This window comes from Trichosurus vulpecula, chromosome 2 (genome assembly GCF_011100635.1).
Source record: "Trichosurus vulpecula isolate mTriVul1 chromosome 2, mTriVul1.pri, whole genome shotgun sequence".
Lineage (NCBI taxonomy): Eukaryota > Metazoa > Chordata > Mammalia > Diprotodontia > Phalangeridae > Trichosurus > Trichosurus vulpecula.
The window spans coordinates 349,563,560-349,576,919 of NC_050574.1; the positions used below are offsets into that span (position 1 = coordinate 349,563,560).

Here is a 13,360-nt window from a genome sequence, read left to right on the forward strand (position 1 = left end):
ACCAAAAAAACCAAAATTATCAAATTTAATCTTCAGTTATTCTTGCTGGGATATCTGTGTGTGAAATTAATTCTGTTGTGTGTGTATATGGACATTTAATATTCATGTCTTCTACTAAAGTCCTTCCACAGTGATTCATAGTGGCACAGATACAACGCTGAGTTCTTGCAGGGCAAAACAGTGGAGCGAAAGCTCTAGTAAGTCCAACTACATTAGAAAGTTTCAAGGTACGGGTCTAATGTGTTGTTCAGGAGTCACCAAGAAATTATCCAAAACGTGATTAATTTTTCTTGGCAACAGCAACTCAGCCAACTACCTACTAGGGTATGAAACAAGCAACACTTGGATAAAGCCAATGATCCTTAAAATCCTAAATATACACACTCATACAACAGTGTGGAACACTAGAAATAAAGCCAGACTAGGAAGAAGAGATCTTAGAGTGAATCCAAGCTCTGCCACTAGTGATTATGTTGTTTTGATAAGTCAATTCCCCTTTCTTGGCTTCATTAGACCATATGGTCTCTACGGTCACTTCCTTAAGGTCTAGCTCCAAAATGATATGACATCATATATGTACATAAAACTGATATTGAATCATGATGATCCATTATGATGCTGACGGATATGAATAAGCATAATTTCAAAAAGATATAAGGAAAGTAACGTCAATATGACTAAAAGAATTTCAAAAAATAATAAATATTAAGTTATAAAAACAGAGATTTTAAAATATACAGTCTGGAAGCAAAATAGAAATAATACCAAACCTAAAAATCTATCATATTAGTGTAACATAAACTACACTGTATCACATAAAAATTATAATTTATACTTTCCACATGTCAAGGCATATGGTCAACAACTATATCATTATGTTTTTACTAATTCAATCATAGATAGATAAAAACCTAGCCTATCCCTACAGAAACCACCACAAAATAAGTTTTTTAAATTATTTATAATTATATGGAGGGTCTCCATGTTGTGAACTTTAGATAAATTTTAAAAGGCATATCCAAGCATAAATTCCCAATTCTCTCATAACAAAACCTGGACAGAATATTTAAGTACAATTTTTATGGCGACAACTAATTTGGAAACTGAGAATAGAAAAATATAATCTCTGTAATTTCACATAAAAATATTCCCAATTTGAAATCAAAGTGCCTCACTTTGGAAGAGTCTTGATCTGTATAAGTCACTGTTATTCTCAATAAAAATAAACAAGATATCAAAAAGTAGGTCATTGTTTACTAATAAGGCAAATGTAGAACTTTTCTGCCCTAATCAATAAGTTGTCAGTCTTGACAAACAGGACTGAAAACTCAAAGCAAATAGAGGGACAAGAAAACTTTGTTTTAGATGAGTTGATAGAAGAACAAACTATTTTAAATAAGAAAATTTTATTAAATCCATTTGTTTTCTCAAAAATCTTTAATCAAAAAAAAATAAAATAACACCAAAAAGGATCTTTATTTAGCTCTAGTTAATATCACTAGGACATCTGAAAGAATACTTTAAAGCAGTCAAGTACAGGGAAATGGCAACTCACCTAATATGTAGATGATCTTTTGGGCACTTCGTTGGCCAAGGGAATTTGTAACCTTACAGATATAAACACCGGAATAATTGTAAGTCAGTGGATTGATAAAATACAGAGTATTCTCTGAAGTCTCTAAACCATCAGGCCACTGTCCATCCAACCTGAAAGATGTTCAAATATGTTAAAGACATTTCTAGAATGCACTAATACTCATCTATTTAAGATCCAAAACATTATTATTTGAAAAGAGGCAGGAGGTATAATGTATAGAAAGCTACCCTTAGGGTAGAGTACTTGGGTTCAAGTCCCTAGCCTGATCACACTGGTGGTGTAATCCTAGGCAAGTCACTTTACCTCTGGTAACTCAAGAAAGTATCTAATGCTGTTGATTATGAACAAATTGTATTAGTAGAGGAAGCTGCTGATTTTTTTTTCCTGAAAGTTCCCTATACCAATGAAATCAGATATTAGATACAAAACATTTTAAAGTAATTATTAGCAAAGGAAATTTTATTACTTAAATCCTTTTTTATTATTTTACAAATATCTCCTCAACCTCTCTCAATTCCAGTTCCTTCCCTCTGTTACTTGTCTTATTTATACAATATAAAACTTCTTTGTATATTTTTTTTGCATTTGTCTCCCCCATTAAATTGTATGTTCCTTAAGTCTTTGGGCACCTTTTGTAGTCCCAGCACTCAGCAGAGTGCATGGCACATGGTAAAACCATCCTAAACAAATAGCCATTTTATAATTCAGTAGTCTTAATACTTTAGTTAACAAAGATCATTAACATTTTTTCTCTTGAAGTACAAGTCTATTAAGAAGTTAAATCAAAATACCAGAAATGCAGAGAAAAAAAGGTTTTTGAAGAACTTTAAATGATATTTCAACTTTTATTCTTTACTTCGCACTTATATTTAATAGTTGCTAAATTGAGTTCTTAAATGTCAATTAAATTAGAAAATGCCTTGGTTATAGGAGCATTCAAATGACATCAACTCAACAAACAGCACCTTCTATAATGTGGAAGGCACTGTGCTAAGAATAGAAAATAGAAAAACAAAAGCAAAAAAGCTTTGGCTTTCAAGTGGTTTGCATTGTCCCTATAGGACTGCAATAACTACCTAGACATAGAAATATAAGATAATCTGAGGGTGAAGACAACAGTAACATTTTGTGGGTTAATCAAGGAAGGCTTTAAAGAGGAGGCAGCCTACTCAGACCCTAAGAGGGTACATGAGGACCCTGAGAAGTAGAGAACAATGGAGGAAGGGACAGAGGGAAGGAGTACACTGAAGCTGGAGGATAGAGAAGGCAGAAGACAGAATGCTGACAGAATAGGGGGCATGAAGTAAAACTAGAGAGGAAGCTCATAACCAGATTGTGAAGGGCCTGAAATGTGCTCTCAAGAGTTTGCATTTTTGCTTTATTAATATCAGGAGCTGCAGAAGGGTTTTCAGCAAAGAAAGAACACGGTAAGACATACCCCTAAGAAAGATTAATATCAACAGCTATGAGCCCAATAATGAAGCTCTTACAGATGAGTTAAGAAGGATACACTTCAGGTGAGAAGTGATGAAAGCCTAGACTATCCCTGTACCTCATTGCCTCTTGAATATAAAATCTTTCCTTACCATATGACTCCACCCAGCAGGGATTTTCCAAGCTATCATACCTGCTTCTAGTCTCATTTTATCCCTTCAAAACCTTGACTCTATGGTTGTCCAGTTCAACTTTACAGTGTCCGCTACCTTTAAATCCCTTAAGAGGCAGGATGATAAGAGTAGATTGGGTATTTTGTCCCTGAAGTTCAGAACTGGGTTCAAATCTAGCTTCTTACTAGGTATTTACTAGCTGTGAGACCCTGGGCAACTCACTCAACTTTTATGTCCTTCAGTCCTCTCATCTATAAATATACCTACTGTTAATAATGTCCTTTTCTATTTGCAAAACAATGATTTTAATAGCCTGCTGCAGTCCTGCCCTTCCTACCTTCCAAACTCCACCAATGGATTATTCCCATCTTTCTGGCTTCCTCCACTCCTATTGTAATGCTGTTTAATCCCACTAAAGGAAGTCACAAACCAGGAAGCCTAGGTCGCTACAAATCTGTTCTCTTATCTCTAGTGAGCCAGAGGCAAGCCAATCCAGTCACCCTTTTCTGAATGACTCTCTATCACTTACTAATTCCCATCAGCATCAACAGGGTACAATGGAGAGATGCATTTAGTCTCAGAAGTCTAAGCTCAAATCCTGGTTCTGTGGCTTAATACTCCTGTGACCACAGGAGCCACTTAATCTCAGTTCATCATCTGTGAAATAAGAAAGGAGAACAAGATGGCACCTCGTAGATGGCACCACTGGATGGAGGACTTTAAGGCACATCCCAGCTCTACAACTAAGATCCTATGATCTAATGCAAATCTCCTCCTTAAGGTACCTCCTCTACTCTCTGCCCTCTTACATATCAGCTTATTGAGGGGAAAAAAAAGGTCACTCATCAGGAGAAATCTTTTTCTCTACCATCTCTAACTTAATTCAACATCATCCTGCCATTCTCTCCCCTTTACCCTGGTCTAGGGTTAAGGATATTTCTTCTCATCCCCTATGGTCTCTTCTTGCAGCTTGCCCCTTGGATCACCTCATCTCTACCTTTCTGTATCAGACTGTGTATTCTATATCCTTCCCAAGAATCAGCGGTCCAATTCTAATACTCTTACCTATAATAACTGATAGAGCTTAGAGACATCAATTACAGACATAGAAAGTGAAGGACATGAAGTACTGCCATCTATACTTTTCAAAATATATTTTACAGATATTTTCATCCTTTAAGGTTTAAAATATTCTTTACCTGCTCCATTTAGACTGTGAAGGTGGTGGATTTGCATCTGCATTACACTTAAGATTAACATTCATTCTTCCAACAAACCAATTCCCATCATACCCTGTGACTGAAACTTCAGGGGCATCTATAAAATATAAACACATCACCGATGAAGAACCCAATATATCATTCTGAAATGAGTTACACAATGCAAATATACATATAAGGCACGTCCACATACTTAAGATTTTACTTTGTCTTATTTATTTTTGGACATATAAGTGTAGCTAATATTCCAATTTTATGAATAACATTGAAATGAGTCCATGCTAAAAATAATTCGAGAGTCAAACTTACCAAAAGCAAAACAAAAGAAAGATAAAGCAGTTCACAATAACAGCAGTGGATGGTGGTGTTAATAGTACTATTAATACCATGTGACATTTACTTAGTGCTTCAAAGTTTACAACATAATTTACACCTATTAAATGAGTTGATTCTCACTGAAATCTTGTGAAACATTGCTGGTATTATTATCTGCATTTTACAGTTAAGAAAGCTGAGGCTTGGGAGCATTAAAAACTGATTTAGAGCCATACGCTGGCAAGTTATCATATTGGGGTAGGACTGAACCTCTATCTTCCTCACTACTCAGCATTACATGCTGGGAGCCTTTGGAGGCACATATAAGTAACACACAAAACTTTCCAAAAGATGTAACTAATATACAAAAGACATCAATTTTCAATGGTCTATTACACAATCCTTTTGTGAAGAACTAGTTATTTTTCATTTTTCCAAAGCCAAATAACCAGGATTTAAAGGAAGGAGGAGGAGTGAGGGCTGTGTCTGTGTGTATATGTGTGCCTGTGTGTATCTCTTCCTCCTTCCTTTAAATCCTTTGTACATATATGTACATGTGTGTATATATGTATATATATTGTACTGTACAGAACACAAGGGGGATAAAAGTATATAACACCTGGGTAAGGAAGACAAGATTCAAGATACTGTGGGTTTGGGGGAACATTATGTTAAAGGAGAACTGACTTACTAAAAGCAATGGCCTTTGGAATAAAAACAAAACAAAGACTTCATCAAAGATTCCCTGAGTTTGTCTCACAAATCAAGTTATAATTTTACAAATTAAATGGAAATGAAATATGATGAAACTGCTCACTCACCCTGCATAAGCAGTAAGAATAAAGGCACATTGTTCATTTCAAAGTTGGTTAAAAATAATGGTGATAATCATAACGATGATGCCCCAAGTTTCACAGATGAAAGAAATAAAAGATGCCAAATAAAATTAAGTCAGAGAATTACAATACTTAATTTTTTTTAAAAAAAGCACTCATGTATCATTTAAGTGTTCTCCTTAAAAGAGTATCACATATTAAATGTATGCATTTTGTATGTATTGAGACACCTTCCCACAAACTATGTTTACTTTAAAAAACAAACTGTTCAGGGAAGGGGGGAGGGGAAAAAACCACCACTACTTCCTAACTCCAAAAGAACATAATCTACAGTCAGGGAACCCAATCACTATAGAGAGTCAATATGGAATACTCTTAGTTTTAGGACTGAATGCAAGAATCTATACGAAGAAAATGTCAGAGTATGTTTATTACAGATACTACAAAAAAATTCTATTTATGCTTACAGGAGGAAAAATGGTAGATAGAAGAAAAATTCCATTCTAAAAGTATTTAAGGATGGGAGCTGAAATGTATGAGCTTACTAAAAAGTTAAGAGGTCTTGAAGGCCATGCAGACAAGAAATAAGATTCAGTTATCTGTGTTCTCCCTGTTTCTCTCCTAGGAACATTTTCAGAATTGAAATTATTGGAAAGTTAAAGAAGAAAAGAAGTCATAAAATGGCTATCATACCTGAATACAGTGCTCATGTTTAGCAATAAATGAGGAAGATGAATCTCTGAAGTAGTTACAAATTGAAAATGAAATTATTTAGCAAGTGACCACTCTTACTACTCAGTCAATAAACATTTATTAAGCACCGACTATGTGTCAAGCACTGTGCTAAGTGTTGGAGATTAAAAAAAAGAGACAAAAGGCAGCTCCTGCCATCAAGGAGCTTATAATCTAACAGGGAGGACAACGAGCAAAAAAATATATACAAAGAAGCTATATACAGGAGAGATAGGAAATAATTAAAGAGATGGGGCACTAGAATTAAGAAGAAATGGGAAAGACTTCTGCAGAAGACTGGATTTTAGTTGGGACTTAAAGGAAGCCAGGAGGCAAAAAAGAGGAGAGAGAATATTCCAGGATGGGGGACAGTCAGAAAAAAATGTCCAGAGCTGTGAGATGGAGTGTCTCAATCTGAGGGGAAGGATGTAGGAAAAGTGTGGGAAGGGAAGGGTATGGGAAGGGAAGGGTGTGGGAAGGGAAGGGCTGGTTATGAAGGGCTCTGAACACCAAATAGGATTCTGTATTTGATTCTTAAGTTGTTAGGGAGCCAATAGAGTTTATTTTGGGAGAGGGAAGGGGGAAATCAGTTGGTCCTAAACCACTTCAGCAATTGAATAGAGGATGGAATAGGGTAAGGGGACTCGTTTTTCTGTATATATTTTATTTAATATTTTAGTTTTCAACATTGAGTTCCACAAGAGTTTGAGTTACAAATTTTCTCCCCATTTCTACCCTCCCCCCATTCCAAGATAGTATATATTCTAATTGCCTCGTTCCCCAGTCAGCCGTCCCCTCTTTCACCCCATCTCCCCCATCCCCTTTCCCATTACTTTCTTGTAGGGCAGGATATATTTCTATGCCCCATTCCCTATATATCTTGTTTCCCAGCTGCATGCAAAAAAAAAAAAATTTTAAGCATCTGTTTTTAAAATTTTGAGTTCAAAATTATCTCCCCTCTTCCCTCCCCACCCACCCTCCCTAGGAAGACAAGCAATTCAACATAGATCACACATATATCATAATGCAAAACACTTCCACAATGCTCACGTTGTGAAAGGCTAACTATATTACCTTCCATCCTATCCTGTCCCCCTTTATTCAATTTTCTCCCTTGACCCCGTCCCTTTTCAAATGTCTTTGCTTTTGATTACCTCCTCCCCCATCTGCCCTCCCTTCTATCATTCCCCTCTTTTTTACCCCCTTCCCCTTACTTTTCTGTGGAGTAAGATACCCAACTGAGTGTGTATGTTATTCCCTCCTCAAGTTGAATCTGATGAGAATAAGATTCGCTCATCCCCCTCACCTGCCCCCTCTTCCCTTCCAACAGAACTGCTTTTTCTTGCCACATTTATGTGAGATAGTTTACCCCATTATGTCTCTCCCTTTCTCCCTCTCTCAATATATTCCTCTCTCACCCCTTAAATTTATTTCATTTTTTTAGATATCATCCCTTCATATTCAACTAATCCTATGCCCTCTGTCTATATTCCCTTCAACTCCCCTAATACTGAGAAAGGTCTCCTGAATTACACACTTCATCTTTCCATGTAGGAATGTAAACATAACAGTTCAACTTTAGTAAGTCCCTTAAGATTTCTCTTTCACCTTTTCATGCTTCTCTTGATTCTTGTGTTTGAAAGTCAAATTTTCTATTCAGTTCTGGTCTTTTCACTGAGAAAGTCTGAAAGTCCTCTATTTTATTGAAAATCTGTATTTTGCCTTGAAGCATTATACTCAGTTTTGCTGGGTAGGTGATTCTTGGTTTTAATCCTAGCTCCATTGACCTCCAAGCCTTTCAATCCCTTAATGTAGAAGCTACTAGATCTTGTGTTATCCTGATTGTATTTCCACAATACTCAAATTGTTTCTTTCTGGCTGCTTGCAGTATTTTCTCCTTGACCTGGAAACTCTGGAATTTGGCAACAATATTCCTAGGAGTTTTCTTTTGGGGATCTTTTTCAAGAGGCAATTGGTGGATTCTTTCAATTTCTATTTTACCCTCTGGTTCTAGAATATCAGGGTAGTTTTCCTTGATGATTTCTTGAAAGATGATGTCTAGGCTCTTTTTCTGATCATGGCTTTCAGGTAGTCCAATAATTTTTAAATTATCTCTCCTGGATCTATTCTCCAGATCAGTGGTTTTTCCAATGAGATATTTCACATTGTCTTCCATTTTTTCATTCCTTTGGTAATGTTTTATAATATCCTGGTTTCTCATAAAGTCACTAGCTTCCACTCGCTCTAATCTAATTTTTAAGGTGGTATTTTCTTCAGTGGTCTTTTGGACCTCCTTTTCCATTTGGCTAATTCTGCCTTTCAAGGCATTCTTTTCCTCATTGGCTTTTTGGAGCTCTTTTGCCATCTGGGTTAGTCTATTCTTTAAGGTGTTATTTTCTTCAGTATTTTTGGGGGGTCTCTGTTAGCAAGTCATTGACTTGTTTTTCATGGTTTTCTCACATCACTCTCATTTCTCTTCCCAATTTTTCCTCTACTTCTCTTACTTGCTTTTCCAAAGGCTTTTTGAGCTCTTCCATGGCCTGAGCCCAATTCATATCTTTCTTGGAGGCTTTTGATGTAGGCTCTTTGACTTTGTTGACTTCTTCTGTCTGTATGATTTGATCTTCTTTGTCACCTAAAAAGGAATCTAGAATTCGAGTTTGAGTCTGAGTTCATTTTCACTGCCTGTTCATGTTCCCAGCCAACTACTTGACCCTTGAGCTTTTTTTGTCAGGATATGACTGCGTATAGAGTAGAAAGTACTTTGTCCCAAGCTTTAGGGTCTAAGCACTGCTGTTTTCAGAGCTACTTCTACTCCACCATAAACCTAGGCTCTGTCTCAGCAGCGCTCCTCCTCCCCCAAGAACCGCCAACCAGGACTGCAGTACAGATCCCAGCAGGGCACAGCAAGAGAATCTGCCTTTGTGCCCACAAAGGGCTCCTTGCATTCCCACTCCATCTGCTGCTAGATTCCTCCTGCCGTGTGAGCCCGGGACTCAGGAAGCCACTGATGCTGGCACTCCGGAGGCAGCTGCTACCACCACCGCTGCACGACCTCCTCCACCCCCAGGGCTGGCGGCCAGACCACTCTGAACTTAATCTCATAGTTTCCCCCTAACCTGCTCTTTGGCATTTGCGGGTTGATAAGTCTGGTAACTGCCACAGCTCACTGTTTCAAGGCCCCAAGGCCTCTTCCGGCTGGCTGACTCTGGGTCTGGTCTGTCCTGGCACAGACCGTGCTGGACTGCCCTCCGCTATCAGCACCATGCGATAGACCCTTCCCGGTGACCATCCAGGCTCTCCTGGGCTGGAGATCTGTTTCCCTCTGCTATTTCGTGGGTTCCACAGCTCTAGGATTTGTTCAGAGTCATTTTTTACAGGTGTATGGAGGGATTTGGGGGGGAGCTTAAGCAAGTCCCTGCTTTCCTGCCACTATCTTGGCTCTGCCCCCAAGTAAGGGGACTCTTGAGGCAGGCAGACCCACCAGCAGGCTACAGCAATATTCCAGGCATGAGGTGAAGAGGCCCTACACCAGAGTGGTGGCAGTGTCAGAGGAGAGAAGGTGGAGTATTATAGAGACGTTGCAAAGGTGAAATCATGGGACCCTGGTTGGGTGGGGGGAAGGAGGAGAGAGATGGTGAGGAATTGAGGACAACTCGTGGTGTCTTCTACAGTCATAGGGAAAGTAGGAAGGGGAAGTGGCTAGGAGGGAAAGTTAATATTTTCTGCTCTGGAAATACTGAGCTTAAAATGTCTTTTGGAAATTTAGCTAGAGATATCTGAAAGGCAACTGAAGATGTGAAACTGGAGGTCAGTGGAGAGACTGATGAAGGATAGGTAGATCTGAGAATCATCAATGCAGAGATGGTAACTAAATCTATGGGAGCTGAGGAGATCATAAAGTAAAGTAATATTAGAGGGAGAAGAGAAGCAAGTAATCAAGTTGCATGTCTGGGTTAAAATTTGGAACTGAGTATTAAGGATGAGAGATGTGAAAATAAGGTTGAACCTGACCACAGATATTTGGGTGTCATATGAGAAAGGATGGAAGGAAAGGTGGTTTGGATGAGACAATAATTAAGAACTGTTTTTATTTTTTTTTTATTTAGCTAACTCATATCATTCTAGAAAAATCAGGTAAAATCTTACAAACATTAACCAAGATCAAAAAAAATCATAGACCCATATGTTTAAAGCTGGAAGAGACCTCAGGCTATTTGGTCCAATCCCTTAATTGAAGCTCAAGGAAATTAAGGGACTTAGTCAAGAACACAGATACACAAAGTAACAGCACCAAAATCTGGAACTTAGGTCTAGTGATGCCTAATCCACACTATTCCGAGGATTTCTTAGATCTAAGATATGTTCCTGACTTTTATAATGTGGATTAATTTTAGCAGAACTGAAAAAAGGCCAGGTTTGTTTTCTTTAAAAAGCTCACTAAGTAAAAATTACACATACATTATGTGGTACTGTTAATGGTGGACAGGGGAGGGGGAGAGGAACCTGTGTTATAGGCGTGAGAATTCCCTAATTCTCTAATTCCCGAATTCCCTAAGGCTATTGCATGTAGCTATTGCTACATGCAATAGCCTTCAGAGCACTGTCTGAGGCTCAGAGAGGCCAGTGACTTCCCCATGGTCCCAAAGCTACTAAGTGACAGGGACAGGATTTGAACTTGCCCTTGAACTTAATTTTAGGATGTTCAAATGTTTCACCTTCACTTGTCAGTACATAATACTCCCATTCTTAACCAATAATCACCAGGCTAAAAGTACTAAAGCTTAATAAATAACTAAGGGTCAGAGAGCTCAACCACCAAAATACATTTTTATGAAAACCAAATATAGAATAAGAAAAAGAAAACTTAGTATCTTGAAAGTTGGAACAAATAACTGAAATACGAATTTCACAACTTGAGCAAAACTGAGAGATCATTTAGTCCCAGTCTCTCATTTTGTATTGGAAGAAATGGGCCAGAGAGATGCAGTGCTTCACAAAGTCAATGGCAAACCTGCCGACGGAACTCTGTATCCTGACTCCCTATACTGTAGTGTTCTTTCCACATTACCATATTATTCCCCAGGAAGCAACGATTAATTTATTGTGAAATCCAAACCGAAATTTAAGACAAGTGCAAGCAGTTTGGAAAAGATAAAAAGGCATAAGGACAAGGACATAGTACACCAAAAATCCCTACATATGTTTACACACACACGCACTCTCAAAACTGACTTCTGTTCATTGCCTACCCAGACTTTTTGTTGTTACTGAGGGCAGGAGGAGGGTCACTCAAATATTCACAATTATTATCATCTAGGTCACAAGTATAACAATTACCATAGCCAACTTTTCATTTCTTTGAAGTAACACAAGAATAATCACGTTCAAAACAATAAAAACCAATTTCCTGGTGCTACACAATTTAGAGTAGGTGTGCAAGAAATTAGAACAATAAATTATAAGTATAAAGTGACGGATGTGTTTATAGTGAGGTCTCATTAGAATACCATGCTACAAAGTAGAATTCCATAAAAAGGTGGTTCAGTTTTGTACCACATCTCAGGGGTCTGGTAGCCCCATAAGGATGCAATTGTTAAATCGTTTCTCATCACATGAACACACTAGAAGATATCAAAGTCAGGCTTCAGATATTAAGTGCACAAAGAAAAGGCAGCCCCAATTTTCAGACAAATTCACGAAAAACTATGTAAGTTTAACATCAATACACAGTAATAAGCTCAAACTATGCACTCAAATACTTACTGATGGCTATACTGATAAAAGACAATATGGTACTTGTTTATTACCAATAAGAAGATTTTCTGGCAAATTCTCAAAATTTAATTCATCTGAGTCTCTTTTAAACTCAATGTTTAGCAAGTGCAAAAATAAAGTTCATAGAAGAGTTTATGGTAAAAATGGCAATGATAAAGCAAAATTCTAGGAAAATAAAAAGTCATTAAGATATTTTAATTATATGTAGTATATACTCTGAAAGCGTCCTAGAAGAAAAAGATGGTCAAGAAATATGTGTCTAAATAAAATGAGTAATGGTTCATGGTAAATACAGATATTACTTACACTGTATATCCAACATAAAAGAATATCGAATTTCCTTTTCCAAAGCAGGATGTCTCACAACACAAGTAATACGTCTTCCTCGAGCAAATTTCGTTGGAATAAGCTTATATTGGCTTACGATTGTCACAGTCTCATTTGGAAAAGAAGTTACAGTGGATTCCATTTCACCAAGATCACCTTCCCAGTCTATCTGTGCAACTGGTTTTCCGGTGGCTGCTGTACAAATGGCTGCTACTGTTTCATTTCCACCATCAATTAAAGGGTATGGTCCTTTTTTTAAGCTCACAGTAGGTTCAACTGTTTAAAATTTAAAAAAAAAGTAAAGGGGGAAAATTAATGTTTGTTCAAACAAAACCAAGCACTCCTAATATGTATGGCTTATGATCCACCTAATACCACTCTTGGGTTGGTAGCTTCCAAAGCAGTGCCACTGTCAACTCTGTAGGTAATTTGCTATTTTATCAAGTTAAAGGATGCTGGGAATATATCCCATCAACAATCCTGGTTTCAAATGCATCCACACCAAGGTTTGCTAACTGTGGAACTGGTGCATCTTAATTCAGGTGTTCATTTCCTAAAAATTGGCTACAGATGAATTTCTACAAATTGAATTATGTTTTCCCACTTATAATCATTATAAATATATCAGTTTGTCAAGGATGTGTAACTTCATTAGTTTCAACATCAACAAAGATCACAACCTCTTTATATAAATGAATATAGGGGTTCTTCAAAAGATACTTTGTCCAAAGAGTTCATCACCCTATAGTCAACTGGATTCTTAATAACCCATGCAGCCCATCACCAGGATTGCAACTGAAGCCTTTCCAGATTAAAGAAGCATGTTCTATTGTGCTCATTTTCTACTGGTCCAGCCTTTAAAAACCCAAGATCAGCTTCACACTGTGATGTGATAATAGAGTGGGGTTTTATGACAGCATCATTATTAAACTGGAGCTACATTCTTAT

The 13,360-nt window shown here is 37.4% G+C and overlaps 1 protein-coding gene across 2 annotated transcripts in view; it reads right to left on the reverse strand.

Moving 5' to 3' along the window:
* Positions 1-13,360, reverse strand: part of NECTIN3 (nectin cell adhesion molecule 3) — a 198,210-nt gene that overhangs the window by 142,490 nt on the left and 42,360 nt on the right. For both annotated transcript variants that reach the window (XM_036745142.1, XM_036745141.1), the window contains exons 3-5: positions 12,392-12,688; positions 4,404-4,521; positions 1,556-1,707 (exon numbers count right to left, since the gene is read on the reverse strand). In XM_036745142.1, coding sequence (XP_036601037.1) covers positions 1,556-1,707; positions 4,404-4,521; positions 12,392-12,688 — 567 coding nt within the window. The remainder of the gene's footprint in view (positions 1-1,555; positions 1,708-4,403; positions 4,522-12,391; positions 12,689-13,360) is intronic.